This window comes from Rutilus rutilus, assembly GCF_951802725.1.
Source record: "Rutilus rutilus genome assembly, chromosome: 20".
Lineage (NCBI taxonomy): Eukaryota > Metazoa > Chordata > Actinopteri > Cypriniformes > Leuciscidae > Rutilus > Rutilus rutilus.
This window is the reverse complement of record NC_140225.1, coordinates 27,307,981-27,330,688: the sequence shown is the minus strand read 5'-3', so window position 1 is coordinate 27,330,688 and position 22,708 is coordinate 27,307,981. Positions and strand designations below refer to the sequence as shown.

Here is a 22,708-nt window from a genome sequence, read left to right as displayed (position 1 = left end):
CTTATAGTATGATGACCTCTTGTATATCAAAAGCTCAAGGAAAATTTGATTTCTCAGTTCATGACCCCTTTAAAGTCAGTTATATAAAAAGTAGATCAGTCTTAATTTGAATGAGAAAAGTAAGACTGATTACATCTTGACTAATTGCTAGTTGGTCAAATTAGTTCTTAAGACACAGTCTTAACATAGTGGCTAATTTTATGCAACTAGCCACTAGTCCAGTTTTAGTTCTCGGACTCCATCAGTGACCTTTTTTTTTGTGTTGCATTTCTTTGGATGGCCTTTAGATGTCTCTAGACCTCAATGTTTCCTTTTCATGAGCCTTTCGAATTCATGAAATGTTTGCAGATGCAAAGAGAGTAACGAACATGTAGACGAAGATCTTTTTCCTGCTCAGAATGAAGAATCCAAACATCATCTTCTGAATAAAAGAACCGTAAGAAAATAAAAGAACATGCATATATTTTTACTTTGATTGGTTGCTGTACAAATCTAGGTAAATAAGAATGAAATAACCCCACACTTGTGTTTTTGTGTTTGATTTGTTTTTGCAGCACCGTTGCATGCAGCCTAGAGATTTTCCTGTAAAGACCCCTGAGAATGACAGGCGACTGAAAAAAAAATTTGACAAGATGATGGAAGACATGATCTCTTCATCCCCTGTTGGTGAGGAAAGCATACGTTTGTTTCATTCATGTTTATTTCATTCAACAAATTTTTTTTTTTTTTATATGCTTTTTTTAATATATTTTTTATTTATAGTTTCTGACACTTCACCATTCGTTATTGATGAGGAAAGTGGAATAGTGTACAGTCCCTCTTTAAAACGCTCTGACAGCATGGCTCAGCGACTGAGAGAAATGAGAGCACAACGTGAACATCTCTCACCCACTGGTATTTTCCTCAAATCCTTTTGAGAACTATTTTAATTTCTGATCTAATAATTTTGTGATTTTTCTAGGGGTGTTATAGAGATGTGAATCTTTGAGTTGACAGTGAATTGATTTGATTCACTATTGATTGGTTTTCATTTTAGGGCTTTTCACATTTGAAATGTTTAACCCTGGGTCATTCTAAACCACAACAGAATACTGGGCTATCTTGCCTTGTTTCACATTGCTTATAATCTACCCTGGGTTAACAGTTAATCCTGGGTATTCATAATACATACCTGCAAACTAGTCGCTTTTCAGCGAAATTTGGGGTGAAGTTGCAATTGCAAGCACTGTAAACTTCACAATAATTATTGGAAATGGGCTAATTTGACTGGAGGGAGACCGTGGTCGTCTCTCGAGCTGTCACAATCTTTTTTGGCGCTCTAACGTTGCGTGACAGATCGCTGTAGCGCCTCAGTTCAAGCAAACGACAGCGCCAAGCGCACATGAACCGATCACCTGTTCTGCTTTACAGCACGAAAAGAATCATGAATGAACACAAGGCTCGACATTAACGCTTGTCCGGGACAACTGAAAGACAAGTGGCTTAACTTTAGTGACAAAAAAATAACTAGGGAAGCATCTAAACGTTAGAATAATTCTGATTTTATCACATTCAATGTAAACAGTGGTTGATAAGGGATAGTGTATTTCTGGTAACAAAATCTCGTTGAGGCTCGTGCTGACTGTCTCTTTGTGAGAGACTTTCGTGGAGAAATCAAAAGAAATGAGCATAAAAGCACACACAAGAAACTCACAGACGAAATATATTGGGGTAAAAATTCAAAATGTTTTTTTTTTTTTTTTTTAACATGATAGAGTTAAGTAACATAACACGACTATGGGAGCTGTTTTGCTGAATATTTTCACGATTGCAAATGTTACATTGAATTTATAGTTCAATAAAAAAGTAGCCTAGTTAATATTAAGTTACTACATTTTAAACACAAACAATGTTGACTCTTTTTGTTCTATTTCACCAACGAAAATAGTTCCAAAGGCAAGCAACACTCTTAATTTTTCACCTTAATTCTTTTGCAGCTAACATGTCTTTTCTTCTCCACCTGTTTTTGTCTGACCCTGCTGACCCAATGAGCATTTCACTGTCCAATGGCCTTGCCTTAACTGCAATATCTAGTAATATTTGTTTGTTTTTTTGACTTATTTTATGTGTAAAAGAAAACATGCCTAATAATTATGCACACCTGAATATAAGGAATTTTTCATTTCCAGCCTTCATGAACAATTATATATCACTTATAAATGAAAATCAACGTGCCTAAAAACTCTGCATGCACTATATATATATATATATATATATATATATATATATATACACTCACCTAAAGGATTATTAGGAACACCTGTTCAATTTCTCATTAATGCAATTATCTAATCAACCAATCACATGGCAGTTGCTTCTATGCATTTAGGGGTGTGGTCCTGGTCAAGACAATCTCCTGAACTCCAAACTGAATGTCAGAATGGGAAAGAAAGGTGATTTAAGCAATTTTGAGCGTGGCATGGTTGTTGGTGCCAGACGGGCCGGTCTGAGTATTTCACAATCTGCTCAGTTACTGGGATTTTCACGCACAACCATTTCTAGGGTTTACAAAGAATGGTGTGAAAAGGTCAAAACATCCAGTATGCGGCAGTCCTGTGGGCGAAAATGCCTTGTTGATGCTAGAGGTCAGAGGAGAATGGGCCGACTGATTCAAGCTGATAGAAGAGCAACTTTGACTGAAATAACCACTCGTTACAACCGAGGAATGCAGCAAAGCATTTGTGAAGCCACAACACGCACAACCTTGAGGCGGATGGGCTACAACAGCAGAAGACCCCACCGGGTACCACTCATCTCCACTACAAATAGGAAAAAGAGGCTACAATTTGCACAAGCTCACCAAAATTGGACAGTTCAAGACTGGAAAAATGTTGCCTGGTCTGATGAGTCTCGATTTCTGTTGAGACATTCAGATGGTAGAGTCAGAATTTGGTGTAAACAGAATGAGAACATGGATCCATCATGCCTTGTTACCACTATGCAGGCTGGTGGTGGTGGTGTAATGGTGTGGGGGATGTTTTCTTGGCACACTTTAGGCCCCTTAGTGCCAATTGGGCATCGTTTATAAATGCCACGGCCTACCTGAGCATTGTTTCTGACCATGTCCATCCCTTTATGACCACCATGTACCCATCCTCTGATGGCTACTTCCAGCAGGATAATGCACCATGTCACAAAGCTCGAATCATTTCAGATTGGTTTCTTGAACATGACAATGAGTTCACTGTACTAAAATGGCCCCCACAGTCACCAGATCTCAACCCAATAGAGCATCTTTGGGATGTGGTGGAACGGGAGCTTCGTGCCCTGGATGTGCATCCCACAAATCTCCATCAACTGCAAGATGCTATCCTATCAATATGGGCCAACATTTCTAAAGAATGCTTTCAGCACCTTGTTGAATCAATGCCACGTAGAATTAAGGCAGTTCTGAAGGCGAAAGGGGGTCAAACACAGTATTAGTATGGTGTTCCTAATAATCCTTTAGGTGAGTGTGTGTATGTATGTATATATATACAGTGAGGAAAATAAGTATTTGAACACCCTGCTATTTTGCAAGTTCTCCCACCTGGAAATCATGGAGGGGTCTGAAATTGTCATCGTAGGTGCATGTCCACTGTGAGAGACATAATCTAAAAAAAGAAATGCAGAAATCACAATATATGATTTTTTAACTATTTATTTGTATGATACAGCTGCAAATAAGTATTTGAACACCTGTCTATCAGCTAGAATTCTGACCCTCAAAGACCTGTTAGTCTGCCTTTAAAATGTCCACCTCCACTCCATTTATTATCCTAAATTAGATGCACCTGATTGAGGTCGTTAGCTGCATAAAGACACCTGTCCACCCCATACAATCAGTAAGAATCCAACTACTAACATGGCCAAGACCAAAGAGCTGTCCAAAGACACTAGAGACAAAATTGTACACCTCCACAAGGCTAGAAAGGGCTACGGGGAAATTGCCAAGCAGCTTGGTGAAAAAAGGTCCACTGTTGGAGCAATCATTAGAAAATGGAAGAAGCTAAACATGACTGTCAATCTCCCTCGGACTGGGGCTCCATTCAAGATCTCACCTCGTGGGGTCTCAATGATCCTAAGAAAGGTGAGAAATCAGCCCAGAACTACACGGGAGGAGCTGGTCAATGACCTGAAAAGAGCTGGGACCACCGTTTCCAAGGTTACTGTTGGTAATACACTAAGACGTCATGGTTTGAAATCATGCATGGCACGGAAGGTTCCCCTGCTTAAACCAGCACATGTCAAGGCCCGTCTTAAGTTTGCCAATGACCATTTGGATGATCCAGAGGAGTCATGGGAGAAAGTCATGTGGTCAGATGAGACCAAAATAGAACTTTTTGGTCATAATTCCACTAAACGTGTTTGGAGGAAGAAGAATGATGAGTACCATCCCAAGAACACCATCCCTACTGTGAAGCATGGGGGTGGTAGCATCATGCTTTGGGGGTGTTTTTCTGCACATGGGACAGGGCGACTGCACTGTATTAAGGAGAGGATGACCGGGGCCATGTATTGCGATATTTTGGGGAACAACCTCCTTCCCTCAGTTAGAGCATTGAAGATGGGTCGAGGCTGGGTCTTCCAACATGACAATGACCCGAAGCACACAGCCAGGATAACCAAGGAGTGGCTCTGTAAGAAGCATATCAAGGTTCTGGCGTGGCTCCAGACCTAAACCCAATAGAGAATCTTTGGAGGGAGCTCAAACTCCGTGTTTCTCAGCGACAGCCCAGAAACCTGACTGATCTAGAGAAGATCTGTGTGGAGGAGAGGGCCAAAATCCCTCCTGCAGTGTGTGCAAACCTGGTGAAAAACTACAGGAAACGTTTGACCTCTGTAATTGCAAACAAAGGCTACTGTACCAAATATTAACATTGATTTTCTCAGGTGTTCAAATACTTATTTGCAGCTGTATCATACAAATAAATAGTTAAAAAATCATACATTGTGATTTCTTGATTTTTTTTTTTTAGATTATGTCTCTCACAGTGGACATGCACCTACGATGACAATTTCAGACCCCTCCATGATTTCTAAGTGGGAGAACTTGCAAAATAGCAGGGTGTTCAAATACTTATTTTCCTCACGGTATATATATATTTACTTAACTTAAATATACAAGCTTTATAAAAATTATCATTCTAGAATAAAATTTCAGATGGCACTTAAAGGCTTTTGCATCTGAACTCTTCATATAAAAATTGAAATAAATAAATGTTAACTGACATTAAGAAAAGTTAAAGTAATGAAAAATGTTTTTTATGGTTTTAGTTTTTGTTAACTATAATAACACTGATACTAGTAAAATATATAATCAAATGCGTCAAATAATGTTCTAAGTCTTTCCGTCCTGTGACAGGGCATCCCAGACTGAAGCTAAAATAGTTTACTTTAAATTAAATGGAAATTTAACTCAATTAAATTAAATACAGTCTGTGTAACCAAAAATAACCAGGGTGGAAATTGGACAGACTTTATTATTGCAGGCTGCTCATTCAAATTCAGATGAGGGAGAGAAAATGTTTTCTTACAACATATTACTATATTAACACCGTAAAGTAAACTTTGTCATACTTGATCAGCATTAGTTGTGAAGTAATTATTACCAAAGCTTCTCAGTGATTTTAGTCCCGTCCGAATGTGCCATCTCAGTAATCATTACGGACAATGTCAGTAAAGATTACGGCGACTTTTACCTTCTGGAAAAAGGTCCGGGAAAATTACCTCAGGTAATACTAATCCCGTGCGAATAGACCCGCTGTAAATATGTACATAAATATTCCTTAATTTCCTGTTTAAAAGTACTTTTCCCTGCTTTTTCAAGTACGGAGGCGCTTAAATTCATTCAGTAACGTTCTAGTCGTGGTATGTCAAATCTGTGGCAAAACTCAAGTGTTTTCCACATACCATTCAGATCAAAAAGAAGGTCAGAAGCCCTTGTTATAGGCACTTGTTTTAGCTTTAGGTAAGTGCCTAGTACCAGCAGAATCCAGTCAGAATTTAATTCATTTAATCAATCGTTTTATCGGAACTAACTGTTCTAACTCACATACTTTGCTTATATCTTTGCTTCTGACATACTTTGAACTAACATACATACATACATACATACAGCTGTGGTCAGAATTATTGGCACTCCTGGTAAATATGATCAAAAATGGCTGTAAAAACTGAATCTGCATTGTTTATCCTTTTGATCTTTCATTCAAAAAATGTGCAAAAATCTAACCTTTCATTAAAGTAAAAGAATTGAAAGTGGGGGGGAAATCACATTATGAAATAAATGTTTTTCTTCAAAACACATTGGCCACAATTATTGGCTCCCTGTTATTAAATACTTTTTGCACCCTCCTTTTGCTAAGATAACAGCTCTGAGTTTTCTTCTATAATGCCTGATGAGTTTGGAGAACAACTGACAAGAGCTCAGAGACCATTCCTCCATACAGAATGTCTCCTGATCCTTCAGATTCACAAGTTCATGTTGGTGCTTCTTGTCTTCAGTTCACCCCACTCATTTTCTGTTGGGTTCAGTTTAGGGGACTGGGATGGTCATGGCAGAAGCTTCATTTTCTATTTTTTGTAAAAGTTTGCGCACGTGATATCAGGAAGCAACGTAACATGCACATGATAACGGGGAGGTGACGGCGGTGTGTAAATCGAGTTACCCCTCCCACTTCTGCTAGTTTTACTCAGATTTATTTTCCTGTGCGAATTGGCCATTAATATTACAGACGTCCTGTGGTAAAATTACATTACTCCATCTACCCTTGTAAAACTAATCACGTCCGAATAGGGCTAAGAAAACTGATCCACTGATGTGTGTTTTTTTTGCCCACATGCTCCAAAATACATTTTACAGTTTGCACATATCTATTTTTAGTCGCAAATGCAAGTGAAATGCTCGTACTGTCGAGCCCTGCATATGTCATAATATAAAAAAAACAAGATCTCACAAGAATTTTGTGGGCATTTGTATTAAATTTAGTGACGTTTTTGACACACTCCCTTGTTTATTGATAAAAGAAATAAAATATAGCCGCAAGCAGCAGTTATCAGGGTCCAAGCATGAACAACTCATGAACATTTATTTTTTGCCATTTTTGCCTTCGAGATAGGATATGTTGTGGCAAAAATATTCATTAAACATTCATCACTGCGTAAGAGACATTTCTGAGTCAAATCGTCTTTTCAAAAAGTATTTATTCTTGCAAGAAGGCCCAGTTGCCACACAGAAGTCACCAGTACAGTCTGTGAAACAAGTGCGACAATCAGAGAGGAGTGCAGAGCAGCCTTTATACCTTCTCTCAAGGTTTCCTGCTTACAGGCTCTCTTATCTAAAAAAGGGAAGGTTTCTCGGCTAGTGATCTAATCCTGCTGAGTTTATTCTTACAAACTCACAAGTTCTAAATTGGACGACCTCTGACCCCAGGGGTCCCCTTTCAATCTGTCTCCTCCTGACGTCTCAGCTGCTTCCCAGTGTTTAAAAACACACACACATCAGTCAACTAAAGTTGGCAGACCACGGACAGTCCAGCAAAGGGTAATTTCAATGTCTTACTGAAAATCAATGAAAATCAACACTGTAAATCAATGAAAATCAAAATTTTCCATTACAGATAGTATAGAAAACGAATAAGAAGCAAAGTATGTGAGTGAGAGGGACAGGATCGGTAAGGGTTCCTGTGCCAGGACTTGAACTCAGGTCGCCCAAAGGACATCCATGCTACATGTCGGAGCGCTGTCCACGAGGCTTTCGGCTCCAACACTCATTTCTGGCAACTTGACATACATGTTTTTACAGGGTGTCTGCGGGGTCTTGAAAAGTATTAAAAGTTGATAAATCAATTTGGAGAAAATTAAGGCCCTTAAAAAGTATTAAAGTCTTAAATGCCATTTTCCAAGGTATTACATTTTGTATAATCTTTTTCGTTATGTATATTTGTCCAAAGAGGTTGTATGTTAAAGTTTGCCTGAATTTAACCATTGCATCGGCGAATAGTGGGATTCTGTGTAGTTTATTTATGGAATCCCACTAGATGTGACGTCATCAGTTATCGCGCTTCATGACTGTTATGTTATGTTATGTTAAACAACATCGTTGACTAATGGGGAAATGCAATATACACAACAAGCTGATGTTACATTTTAAGGTTTTCTTTTAGTTGAAAACATTAAACATTATGTGTGTAAACAAAAAATGTAAAGAACAAAAGCATTTAAGCTCAAGCAGTGCGAACAAAAAAAAAAAACGCTAATAAAACAGACTGCGCCACTTATTGTACAGAACGTACATATACACTCGAGTCAGCATATGGTTGTCTTGTTTATATTGTTTCACATTCATGTTGAGAAAAACAATATCATCCACATTCTCGAGTGAGAAAATGCGCTGCCGCTGACAGACGTTGCAGGGACACAGTGACATATAATGAAGTTTCTAACAGCACTTTGCGTTTTCTGTTATTAAACCTGTCTTCCTTAACGAAACTTAAAGGAAGCATGTCTCAAAATCATTTTGCTATCAGATAAGTTGTTATCCCGCTCACTCGGGTTCAGCTGAGTTTACCTGTAGTCATTAATGCAGTGATGGACAGCTGTTTTTCCTCAATCGACTTGCTGTTTGGGTTTCATATGATTTCTCATTGTGGTGATGGTGGTGATATTATAATAACTCAGTATCATTAATTGTTTGTCAGTGTTTCATCAGTGTTTGTCATGAGAAGTGTAGACCACAAAAGAGCTATGGTTTGCAGACAGTTATAAGAGTTGATGTTACAAATACGTCTATTGAATATACTGTGTGAACTCATTGTCCCTTTAGCTCTGAGAGGTTTATTTTTCGCGTGCAGCCGTGCACAAGCGCAAAACTTCACAACACCCACCCCTGTCGGTGATTGGTTGGAACACTATTTATTTTGGTTTTGAGTGGTGAAACCAACTGTTTTTGTGTGCAGATCTCAGAGCCTAGGCTGCCTACAGAGACGTGTTTTTTTGACGGCATGCTTATGGGGCGGCCAGCTAGCGGATCGTTAGGAAAGATTAGATGAATGTGATCATTTATGTTTGGGCCTGAAATCGCTGATACAACCTTTAAGCCGCTAGAGTTTTAAACCGCTAACATTTTCAGTCCGAGGATTCAGTAAGCGAATGCATTCAAAAAGGCAGTCCAAAACAGCGCTAATGCAGAGAAAAACACGGCCGATTAAATCAGAGATGGTAGAGATAATAGTGACTAACGTCCAGTTTTCAAAAATTATTCATTCCAGTGTGTATTTTGTTTTAAAAACAACCTCTCTCTCATATTCATATTGTTTCTGAGCCATGCGAGTCCTCCGTCGCAGCGCTGTGGGAAATACAGACTGAACCGCAGGTCAAAACATCCAACTGTCATCTGAGCATTATGATAGCAAACTATGAGTTTTGGCTTTTAGTATGAATATGTTAGCCTTACTGTTGTCTATAAGCTAGTGTGCTCCCAAACAATGACAAAATTCTCATTTAGAAGATATAAGCATTCTGACTTCCACCAATAAGGATCAATGATTTTGATGGCATCACTCTACACTTCAGTTTCTCATCAGACTTTGTCCAATCAAATGCTTTCTAGAATCTAAAGTGTCCTGCCCCCTACATTATTAATAGACGCTGAAGCTGCAGCTAAAATCGGTCACTTGTTCACACATTTACTATTTTCTACTTAGTAAATGGCACATATTGTACTATAATAGTCGAGGCAAGTCACCTTTATTTATATTTAAGCAATAAGCCCCGCGAAGCCGTGTTTTACAGTGGATTTAGAACAGCTAAGGGGCGTTGTTAGGCACGATGCGGAGGCAATATCCATTTTTCAGAAAGGAAACAGAGTTCCATTCAGACTGTGTTTATGTCTTCTGGGGCTGATGGCCTTGACAGATTCTGTCATTCCACTGGGACTGTTGCGAATGAGGGAGTTTCAGCAATGGACTCTTCTGTCCAACCTCAACCGCAAAGTGATAGTGACGTCACTCTGCATGGGCGCACTCCGTCAGTGGAGAGATCACTCTTTTCTCGAGTCAGGGACTCTGCTGGGGGCAGTTTCTCTGAGAAAGGTGGTTACAACGGATGCTTTGCCATTAGTTATTAACTTAGGGGCCGCTAACACAACACCGTATTAACAGGAAAACCCTTAATGCGCTCCGGCCACCCATCCGCACAAAACAGTGCCTAGTGTCTCGAGAATAGCGAAAGAGAAGTGGCCCGTCTCGCTCAAGCGTGCCGCACAAGCCCTGAAAAGTGAAGCCAAAACGTCTCGATCGCCCCCCCCGGTGACTGGTCCTAGTATAGGTCATAAACCCCGCCTCCCCGTGTTATTCAACGGGACCAACGGGTTATTATTCGGTGAGACCAACTAAATATTTAAATTACACTTCAAATATCTTTTTTCCAAAAGTGGTTTCTGTCATTTACTGTAGTTTTTATCACACTGATGTAAGTTCAAGTGTCTGTTTTTAAAATAAGTTTGTTTTTAGTTAAAAAACGGTGGTGTAACGTCATGATTGACAGCTGTGATTGACAGGTTCTCTGAGCGAAGTAGTCACTGAAGCACCAACAGACTTTTTTTCGGGATCTTCGGAGGACTGAGGAGATTGTATTTACTTTATTTTAACAAGCCTCTTGTCGTACTGCAATCAACAGACATCAAAATTAGAGCAGAACGGAGCAGACATAGGCCACTTTAAAAAAAGTGCAGGGAGAGTGCATCCTGCGAGAGTGAGGGCGGGGCGTTGATTTTGTGGCTTTACTTCCTGCACACTACTACTACAGGTCTGGTCCCGAGATCGCTACTGCACAGACTCAAGTCCCAAGATGTCAGCGCCATATCGGGACACTGGCAGCTTCAGTTCTCACCAATGGAAGAGAGTGAAGGGGCGTCGTCCATCTTTTTTTTTTACAGTCTATGGTCTCGCTACAGAACGCACACAAACTTCCTGGAACAGTTAACAGTGTTTCTGGCATTGAATCATTTTGTGCAGTTCCTAAAGAACCACCACTTTTTGATCAGATCAGACAACACAACAGTGGTAGAATACATAAATCGCCAGGGAGGCACACAACGCTTTTCTCTGTTCTCTAATTAACAGGAATACCATAGGTCAACACCCGCTCGTATGCAGGTTTATGAGAGGTGTGCGGCATGTGCACAGGGTTTCAGAGCCACTGGTTCCGTGGGGTCTGTCTGTGGTCCTGTAATGCCAGGGCTTGAAAACGAAAAAAAAAAAATCAATCGGTTCACTCCGAGCAGAATCAGTATTTTAACTTTTCTGTTCATGCGTTCCTTCTGTATTATTACCGTCCCGAAACCGTTTTGATTAGAAAAAATACCGGTTAATAACATTATATTTTTTGCCTGTATTTTAATAATAATAACAGCGTTTATTTTTGTTTTTGTTTTTTTAAACACAAAGAACATCATCTGGTATTTGCCGTCTAGTCATAGCTAATACAACATCATCTTTTATAACAAAACGAAAGGAAAAACTGTCAACAGTTAAAAGAAATTAAATGAATTTTTCAAGATATTTTAAAATGTTTGCTGCATGGTTAAAAAAATACGCTACCTCCTATAAAATTGCGTTTTTGAGAGGAAAAAAGATAAGTTGCATAAACGTCGCATTTTATTACATTCAGAAATAATGTTTATTACATTCAGAAATAATGTAAAATACAAAGGAAACAAAGGAAAATGTTTAAAAACATTATAAACCTATAGGCTATTTTAGTTTTCTTCACTCCACAACAAATCCTCTAAAGTTAACAGTATTCAGCTAAATAAACGTCAAGCCACAACGAATTAATTAGGGGTTCAAGCACGAAGTGTTTTACACCACTGTGATCCCTGTTTCAAGACGGACAAAATGGCTATCTCCAATTTCGATTTAGGCAGGAAAAATTTTCCGCTATGTCGCATTTTGTCCAAAACCTACTTTTGCGAACTAGTCCCTGGTTTTTCGTCCGATCGGAACCAAACCAGTCTAGGACAATTCTCTGGACTCTCTAGATCAATAATTATCCAAAAAAAGTTGAACTTTTGCATTTGGGTGGCTGTAACAGGGTCATTTAGAAAAGCGGCGTGACAAAATACACTCAAAAGCCTATAAATTCTACAGGAAAACTCAGAACTTCACCAAAGTTGATGAGCATATGTGTCCTAACATGGTGAAGAAGCATGCCGAGTTTCATGCAGATCGGACCATAGGTGGCGCTATAACTGGCAAAAAGCTTTCATTCTTATTAGGGGTTCAAGCACGAAGTGCAACCAAAAGCGCGAAACTGCTCATAACTCCTAGACCGTAAGTCATAGACTGAAGTGTCTTATATCTTTGGAAAGCTGTACGCCCGACAAACAAAATGTGTATCTCCGATTTTATTTCCGCCATGATAGATTTTCCGCCATTTTGAATTTTGTCGAAAACCTACTTTTGCGAACTAGTCCCTGGTTTTTCGCCCGATCGGAACCAAACTAGTGCAGAATTGTTCTCTGGAGTCTGAAGATCAATAATTATAGAAAAAAAGTTGAAATTTCGATTCACGGTCGCTAGAGGGTGCAAAATTAACGTTGTGGGAGGAGCCTAGTTTACTAAAATGGCTATAACTCAAGAAGTAATTTAGTAAACTTCACCAAACTTTGGACACATGTGTAGGAGGTCAATCTTGAGGTCACAGTAAAAAAAATTGCATCGATTGGCCACATGGTGGCGCTATAAAACAAAACCTGACCGTTTTTCCGAATGACTTGAAATTTGGTATGCAGTGTCTTGGCCCAAGGGGCCATGTATGTCTAAAAGGATATTGGCGTATCTCGAAAAACATGGCCGCCATTGGCCAATGAGGTTTGAGCACCTATTAAACAAGGTTAACGAAGTCCGATCGGAACGAAACTCGGTGGGCATGTTCGGCTCAAGCCCCTAGAGGTCTGTAAGAAATTTGAAAGAAATCAGCCACTAGTTGGTGCTAACGAGTTTGAAGGCTCTGTAATCACGTGGTGTAACAAATTTCGTCACAAAATGTATATCATTTGAACAACTTTGCCTCAAGAACCACTGCTGTCAATCAAACCGTTCATTAAATATTCGCAAATATGTTAAAAACCTACTTTTGCGAAGTAGTCCTAGGTTTTTTGCCCAATCGGAACCAGACCAGTCTAGGACAATTCTCTGGACTCTCTAGATCAATAATTATCAAAAAAAGTTGAACTTTTGCATTTGGATGTCTGTAATAGGGTCATTTATAAAATGGGCATGGCAAAATACACTAAAAAGCCTATAAATCCTAAATGAAAACTCAGAACTTCACAAAAATTGGTGAGCATATGCACCATAACATCATTAACAAGCATGCAAAATTTTATGGAGATCGGACCATAGCTGGCGCTACAACTGTTAAAATAGAATAGAAGAATAGAATCGGGCATTTATATAGCGCTTTCATATGTACTACTGTACACCCAAAGCGCTTTACAATCATATCAGGGGATCTCTCCTCAACCACCACCAGTGTGCAGCATCCACTTGGATGATGCGACGGCAGCCACAGTACAACGGCGCCAGTGCGCTCACCACACACCGGATATAGGTGGAGAGAGAGTGATAGAGCCAATTCAATGGCTCTTAAAAAGCTTTAAAACCATACATTTCCTATGGTACATTGCCTGTATTGGCTGTAAATGGTATTTTCCATCTATTATGTCAGTAGTTACATGCTTGCTAAATAAAACTTAATAACTTTTGATGCTTTTGTGCTTAAATGCCTTAAAGGCCTTAACAGCTTGAACCCCGATAAATGCTGCTTGCAGCTTTAATTTAAATTGAAACTGAAGCCTGCTCATTCGGCACAAATCCAAATCATAGATCCAAATGTTCCCAATATTCGCAACGTATTTGAATGCTAAACTATTATTTATTAGCCTATGTAAACTAGGCTTTGTACTTCACTCGCATTATCGACGTAAAACATCATCCACATAACACACACAGTGAGACGGTGGTCACGCTGACCGACACAGATTGTAGGACTATTTAAATTGAGCAGTTTTTATATGTTTGTTTGACTGCATTTTATTTTGATTATGAACAGGCTGTAATGTCAAGTTAGCAGCCCATGAGGCGCCGGCGCGATCACTGGAAGTTTTTCTAAGAAAGGAAACTGTTACTCCATAATTTATGGTCATACAGAAGCAAGACATCAATATCCCATCATGAGATACCTCACTCATGTTATCAGAGGACCGGGGTTACATAAGTAACCTAAAGATTTTTCTAAAAATAGGATGCACTTTCTGCAGTCTTAGATTCTCAGTTCTCCATTCAGAAAAGTGCTGCAGGTGCGTGATGTGTGAATCCGCATGTTCTATTGTTTATGCAGCTATTTGCGCATGTTAACTAAACACCTGTTTAAAAAAAAAAAAAAACTTTGTGCTATCACAGACTCTTATTTATTGTAATTTCATTCTAATTAAACATTCTAATCTTGTCATTTAACGGTTAATGGTCGGTTAATGAGTGACGGTTGATGTTCAAGAACAATAATCAAATTGAACATCCCTAATGTGAAAATATAATTTGCAGCTTAAACTTTATCTTAAGCTCTTTTAAAAATATATAATTTATTTCTATAATATGTGTAGCATTCTAGCTTTTTAAACAGTGTATTTGTGTGAACTGTTGCGTTTAAAGTCTAACGTGAAGTACAGTGAGGAAAATAAGTATTTGAACACCCTGCTATTTTGCAAGTTCTCCCACTTGGAAATCATGGAGGGGTCTGAAATTGTCATCGTAGGTGCATGTCCACTGTGAGAGACATAATCTAAAAAAAAAAAATCCAGAAATCACAATGTATGATTTTTTTAACTATTTATTTGTATGATACAGCTGCAAATAAGTATTTGAACACCTGAGAAAATCAATGTTAATATTTGGTACAGTAGCCTTTGTTTGCAATTACAGAGGTCAAACGTTTCCTGTAGTTTTTCACCAGGTTTGCACACACTGTGTAAATAAATAAATCTGCAAATAAGTATTTGAACACCTGTCTATCAGCTAGAATTCTGACCCTCAAAGACCTGTTAGTCTGCCTTTGAAATGTCCACCTCCACTCCATTTATTATCCTAAATTAGATGCACCTGTTTGAGGTCGTTAGCTGCATAAAGACACCTGTCCACCCCATACAATCAGTAAGAAATCAACTACTAACATGGCCAAGACCAAAGAGCTGTCCAAAGACACTAGAGACAAAATTGTACACCTCCACAAGGCTGGAAAGGGCTACGGGGCAATTGCCAAGCAGCTTGGTGAAAAAAGGTCCACTGTTGGAGCATCATTAGAAAATGGAAGAAGCTAAACATGACTGTCAAACTCCCTCGGACTGGGGCTCCATGCAAGATCTCACCTCGTGGGGTCTCAATGATCCTAAGAAAGGTGAGAAATCAGCCCAGAACTACACGGGAGGAGCTGGTCAATGACCTGAAAAGAGCTGGGACCACCGTTTCCAAGGTTACTGTTGGTAATACACTAAGACGTCATGGTTTGAAATCATGCATGGCACGGAAGGTTCCCCTGCTTAAACCAGCACATGTCAAGGCCCGTCTTAAGTTTGCCAATGACCATTTGGATGATCCAGAGGAGTCATGGGAGAAAGTCATGTGGTCAGATGAGACCAAAATAGAACTTTTTGGTCATAATTCCACTAAACGTGTTTGGAGGAAGAAGAATGATGAGTACCATCCCAAGAACACCATCCCTACTGTGAAGCATGGGGGTGGTAGCATCATGCTTTGGGGGTGTTTTTCTGCACATGGGACAGGGCGACTGCACTGTATTAAGGAGAGGATGACCGGGGCCATGTATTGCGATATTTTGGGGAACAACCTCCTTCCCTCAGTTAGAGCATTGAAGATGGGTCGAGGCTGGGTCTTCCAACATGACAATGACCCGAAGCACACAGCCAGGATAACCAAGGAGTGGCTCTGTAAGAAGCATATCAAGGTTCTGGCGTGGCCTAGCCAGTCTCCAGACCTAAACCCAATAGAGAATCTTTGGAGGGAGCTCAAACTCCGTGTTTCTCAGCGACAGCCCAGAAACCTGACTGATCTAGAGAAGATCTGTGTGGAGGAGTGGGCCAAAATCCCTCCTGCAGTGTGTGCAAACCTGGTGAAAAACTACAGGAAACGTTTGACCTCTGTAATTGCAAACAAAGGCTACTGTACCAAATATTAACATTGATTTTCTCAGGTGTTCAAATACTTATTTGCAGCTGTATCATACAAATAAATAGTTAAAAAATCATACATTGTGATTTCTGGATTTTTTTTTTTTTAGATTATGTCTCTCACAGTGGACATGCACCTACGATGACAATTTCAGACCCCTCCATGATTTCCAAGTGGGAGAACTTGCAAAATAGCAGGGTGTTCAAATACTTATTTTCCTCACTGTATTTGAACAACTAAAACTAAAACAATGTAAATGCTTTAATAAATAAATAAATAATTTTAGGGGTGCACGATATATCGGCCGCCGATATAATATCGGCCGATATGGTCATTTTTTTTACACATCGGTATCGTTCCGATGTCAAAATAGGGCCGATGTGAACAGGCCGATATTTGACGTGAAGTTGAAGATGAAGTTGACGATGCTGACTCGCGATCTTAGCAGTAGTGAACACGCCTGAGAGAAATACACATTTCATACAGATGACATAAGCAGAGAACAGTCTGTTTTCTTTCGTTTTGAATTGTTCTGTTTAAAAATAGATGTTTCAAGCTTTCTGTATATGTCTTAGGTTTGTGAGGCTTTTGGTTTCGGTTCATTTGAGACGCGTTTCAGTTCACACGCCATTGCCTGCATGTCCTGATTAAATATTTTCTAATATTTACTTCTTATTTATTTTTGATGAAACATTGATCAAAATTAAGATACAATTAATACAAAACGAAATTAAATTTAAAGACAGGCTTTGTGCTTTCTGTTTGAGGTCTCTGTGAAAGTTTTAAAGCGGTCTTTTAGTGCCGCGTTCAGACGTGCGTAACAGAGAACTGTCCCGTCACATTGTTAACGCAGTTATGTTTTTTCCCTCTTCATGACACATTTTTGATTGATCGTTTTTTGACTCGTAGGTATTTGAATATATTGCATGATATTTGATACCCGTTCGAATTAGATTTTTCTCAAAAGTGACAGCACGTGTGATTCGTGGATTACTGATAAGCGCGAGTGGAGAAACAGGCGTTTATTTATTCATTCTCAGTGTTGAGAAACGTAGCCTTCATGTGTTACGTTATTGTGTTAATAATAACTAAAGTAGCCTACCTAATTATGTTACATATTTATTTTGTATGAAAACTAGCGCGTTCGTTACTTATGGATTAAAAAGTAGGCTACCGTTGTATCAGTGCTGCGCGAGCTCTCCTTCACAAACACGGACGCGCGCACACAGAGAGAGAAGATAATTGTAAAATGAAAAATTGACGGGCTAAGTTTAAATTTTGTTCTTGCTTGTTTTTTTTTCTATCAAAATGTCAGAAAGCATTTTGTATTATCCATCCGTGTTTTTAAAATTCGTTAAATGACGGACGTTTTACTGTTAACACAGCCCATATGTCGGATTCGTCTTATAGCCTACTTGTTATTATTTTTAGAATAAGTGATTCGTTATGCTATTATTGGACTCCTGTCTATTCATTGTCAATTGTTTTCTATAAATATGTTTGTATTGGCTAACATTTATTCAGCTAATGTGTGCCCTGTTTAAAATGTGCAATGTTCAAAGGTAAAGACAGCACGTCACAAATAGAAGCCCTTTTCCCTGTGGTATTTAGTATCATATTTAGATATTGGAATAATAAATTAAGTAGCCTATCTTAATTGTACACAATGTTCCTGTTTTTTTTTTTTTCTGTTTTCTAAGGGTTTCTTAATTTTAGACAAGTTGACCAGCACACATTATATGCAATCCAATATAATGCATGTGTGTCGTATGTGTGACATATTTTGCATACAGGTAAAGGTGCCCAATATCAGTCATTTCTAAAGTAAAAAAAAAAAGTGTTTTGGAAAATAGCTCTTTATTTGATAATCATTCAAATTTGTTTTCTATACAGAGATATCGACATCGGTAAATATCGGTATCGGCCATAACAGCAATATTAATATCGGTTATCGGTATCGGCCACAATTTTCACATCGGTGCATCCCTAAATAATTTAATGTTTTGGTAGACATAATATAGTATAATACTGGAATGCAGAAATACTGCATAGAACAAACTGTCATATTACTTAATGTTTGAAAAAGTGAACAAATTGAATCATTTTTGGGCTGTTGGTGTCAGGTTGTACGAGAATGTGCTGTCTGTATGATTACATGTTTGCGGTTTAATACACAAGTGTTTGTTTTATTATTTATACCACAACAGTAAATGAATGTCTTAATAGAAATTCTGTAATATATATTATCTTGAAAAAGATACCAAATTAGTAATATCCGAAAAAGCATAATAGGGGCACTTTAACACTGGTTTGTAGCACAAAAAGTTGCACCGCTTACTGCACATTGTCATTCTTTTAGTTATCTACAATGGCTAACGAATCATTTGCACATTCATAGAACAGTTTTCTTCCACATGGCAGTATAAGGTGGATAGGATTCTTAAACTTCCCCTTTTTCTTTCTTGGGTGCAGGAATGTACCCCACATTGTGCTAGATTAGAGAATACCGCTTGGTGTGAATAGTTTGCACATGTAACCCAATGTATATTTTTATTTTTAATAAATGCATTGAGAAAAATAAATGAATTGTTACACCCTACAGAATCACAAATAAACCTTTCTTTCAGGCTTTTATTTAATTTTGTATACATTTAATTGTCTTGTCCCTCAGCCTCACAGATGCAGGAAAGCGGCTCAGGATATGATTCATCTTTGAGAACTTCTCTTGGGGCATCTCCAACACTGTCTTTCTTGCAACAGCTAGGTTAGGGAAACAAGTCTCTTTTGATATTGGAATAATTACCATAGTATCTATTTTACATTACATAAAACTAAAAGTGTTTAATTTATTTTACAGAGGAAGAGCCTTTGGATTGTTTCTCAACCTCTCATTGTCACTCCTCAAAGAAAAGAGATGAACAAGAGAAGCAGAACTACAATAAGTCAATGACGAAAATACCAAGTAAAATAAACCACACACCTCCTGAATCAGACACAGCCATGGCCATGAGTAATCTGTCCAATGGTGAAAGTAATATTAATGTCCCACCATTATCTTCAAGATCACGACGGTCTTTAGTGAACTACACTGGAGGAAAGAAGCAGTCCACTTTAAAGGGTTTCTTTCACAAAACCTGCTCTGAAAGAAAACAAAGCTCACACCTCAAACCAGAAACTGAAAACATTGGAATATCTACAGATTTATCTGGCAGCCCTGAAAGACCTAAAAGTTCCCTGCCTGAAAGCCTCACAAAAACAAATTACAAAAACAGTAAAAGTATACAGCACTCCAAAGAACTGCAGACCAACTCTAAACATTCCTATTCCAGGAATTCATCGTCAGCACGCAGTTGTTTCATAGCAAATGAAAATGTCATTCAAAATGATGAATCTGTTGCGTTCAAGCCTGTTCATAAATGTCAACGTCAAACTTCTGCTGCACTGTGTTCAGCTGACTCGATTGGTGATCTTCCTAGTAGAGATGTTGAAGATGGTGAGGTGTTTGAAGACATCTTCTCACCAGCCAACAATGCCTTTAAACAGAGGGTCATTTTGTTTGGTTCAACCTCAGAAGCAGTGCACATGTCCACTTTTGACCTAGAGGACTCAAACAAGAAGAGCAAGAGATTGTGTAGTAAAAAGCGAAAACATGAAAATATTGATATTAAAGACTTGGTTCATTCATCAGACCCTGTGGATATGATGGAGGAAATTGTTCCTGAGATGCATGAATCAAGGCCTGAATGTTTGTCTGTGGGGACGTTTGAGGTGCCTCAGTCACCCAGGTTTGTAGACGTAAAATTCAAGCCATTGGCAAAGAAACCAAGAAAGCAAACTAGGCTGAGCTCTGCTGTTCTCTCTGAAGTGAAGGAACGTAAAAGCTCATTTAAACTCAGTCCTGCTAACGAAAAGGCATCAACGGCTCCAATGTCATCCTCTGCGGTTAACATGAAGCTGCAAATACAAGAGTTTCTCAAACCTGACCCTGACCCCAAACGTGGTATTGAAAAGAGACAGATGGGTTTAAAAAGTATGTGAATTTTATTTAGTTTTTTTATTTGTAAATTGGACCTTGCTTATCTCTAAACAGAGCTGGATTTATAAATTAAAATGGCAGGGCTTGGCAGTATATTGGTAGAAAGTATTAAAATGTAAAAGCTGTATTTCAGGTGAAAATTTGCATCCCTGGAGCTTTGTTAATTTGTACTTAGTGGCTGTGCAATGAAATCTAGGTGCCTGCTAAGCTGAAATAAGATGAATTCTTAACTTTTTTTTTATACTCTATACCTTTCTTTGTATTAGTTGAGAAACACTCCACAATAAAGCATGCTTTTAAAATGTTGCACGGTTGACCAAACATTTAAGAAATGCTCTTGTCTGCTGCTCAGCTGTGTTGCTGCACACCTGCTGTGTGCTGCTCTCCTCTGAACTCAACTTTCTTTGTTTGCATTATTTCAGTTGCAGGGAAAGAGAATAAAAGCACAGCTTATGGGATCATTGAGAGAAGTTATGAAATGTGTAGCAAACCGGAAACTATGAAAAAGGACAAGTACATGAAGGTAAAGTAGCTACAGTTTTTTCATGTATTTTAGGTGGTACTAAAGATATCAGTTGGGCAAAGATTCATGTAAGTAAGACATTTATGTAAGCTAATTTAATGTTAAAGACATTTTTGAGAAATTGCAAACAAGTGAAGGTAACTATCATGAAAGCAGGTTTTTTTTTTTTTTAAGGGAATTTGTACTCTTTCGCTCTTGCTGACGAGGTATTATCTTTTTCTGTGCACAGCACAAATGTACAAATTCACAGCCCAACACACAAATTTAGTGCCAGATTTACTAACATCCAGCGCAAACCCTCTTTTGAAGTTAAACTACTGTCAGGATCTACTAAAGGACACGCAGTAGAAAAATTAGTAATAAAAAGGTGTGAACAGTTATTTTTGCATCTGACCTTGCATATGCAGTATTTGTAGGAGTTTCCCGTTCAGATGCAATATTTATGGGAGCAGAGTTTTTAAATAAGTTATGATTTACTAAGGTTTGCGCTAAGCAATTTACTGCTATTTGCACCATTTAATCAAAAAAACAAAAGCATGTGTTAAGCCACCTGTGTTAGTAGATCACACATGCCTGATTATCATCGGCTCTGCTTGTTTGTGTACATTTGCGCTGATCTTTAGACTACATTGGTCATTATGGAAATGATCAGGGCTGCGTTTCCCAAAAGCATCGTAAGCCTAAGTTGATTGTATTGACCATTGGTGGCAATGGTCAATTTAGGCTTACGATGCTTTTGGGAAACGCAGCCCTGGCTGTGTCTGTGTTTCTTCAATGTTTGAATTGTCAGTAAATCACCCCCACTCCCATCTGCGCTTTTATGGGATTACGGTCTTATGCTAATTTACCCTGTTTAGTAAATCTGCCCCTTAGTGTGTACAAAAGTAAACAAAAAGGCCCATAAAATCAAATATTGAGATGAATTTTTTAGCCAGTACTTCATAGCATAAAACTCGTTGTGGTTGGAACGGTCTGTTTATTCACATTATCGTGCAAGCAAACTCGTATATAATGAAATTGGTGTTCTTTTACCTTGTATAGTTTTGTTCATTGTTCTTAAAGGGCATATGTGTTGTGCAACCCGCCTAGCAAACAAATTTGTGCAGAAATACCATAGTTAGATTAGATGCTCAATCTTTGACATCAACAGCAAAAGATATATAAAGTGTTTTCTCCTCTCTTTAAAAATTTGGTATGATTATTTAATTTCTTTTGCTGTCCTGACTGCATGATTAGATGGTTAGTTAGTTTATTTTTTTTTAGCATTTGTCATTGCTTTTTTCGCTGCAATCAGAACAGACCCACTGCCCTAGTCCACTAATAATTGTATAGCAACAACCTTTTTTTTTTCTCTCTTGGTAGGATAGCCTTCTTAAAGCTATCCTGGGCGCCGCAAGGTTTTTTATTTGCAATATTTTGTCGTCTTTACTTTTTAATGGTCCTTTCTTACATAAGAGGAATAAACCGTTTAAAGCTGTATTCTACCCCATGTTTCCAGGTGAAGACAGAGCTTTCAGCTTGATGCTTCTGTCTCCATGGAGCGTAGTAATTTGCTTTGATGCAGTTGTTATATGCGAGTCTCCTTGTTGCCTTCTTGGCTTCCTGTGTGCTTTTTTTGCTACTGTGACATGCACCTGGCAGAGGTCTGTTTGCTTTTTCTCAGCCTGAACTAAACTCCTTCCTGCCACAGAGAGAAGCCTTTTGTCTCAATCCCCAATGTGATAAAGTCCAAACATTTTATTGTGGTAAAGAATTTACAGATGGGCATTTGTCATCAGTGTTCCCTTTTGACAAGATTAGAGTATACATACTTAAATAATTATAATTGGATTAGAAGACCTCACTGGTGATCCAGATGCTAAGTAATAATTTATGGAGAGG

The 22,708-nt window shown here is 38.5% G+C and overlaps 1 protein-coding gene across 2 annotated transcripts in view; it reads left to right on the top strand.

Annotated features, from left to right (window-relative positions):
- Nucleotides 1–22,708, top strand: part of mcph1 (microcephalin 1) — a 105,982-nt gene that overhangs the window by 11,435 nt on the left and 71,839 nt on the right. For both annotated transcript variants that reach the window (XM_084390753.1, XM_084390752.1), the window contains exons 5-10: nt 349–436; nt 555–666; nt 763–894; nt 18,940–19,032; nt 19,126–20,298; nt 20,727–20,827. In XM_084390753.1, the coding sequence (XP_084246879.1) occupies nt 349–436; nt 555–666; nt 763–894; nt 18,940–19,032; nt 19,126–20,298; nt 20,727–20,827 (1,699 nt within the window). The remainder of the gene's footprint in view (nt 1–348; nt 437–554; nt 667–762; nt 895–18,939; nt 19,033–19,125; nt 20,299–20,726; nt 20,828–22,708) is intronic.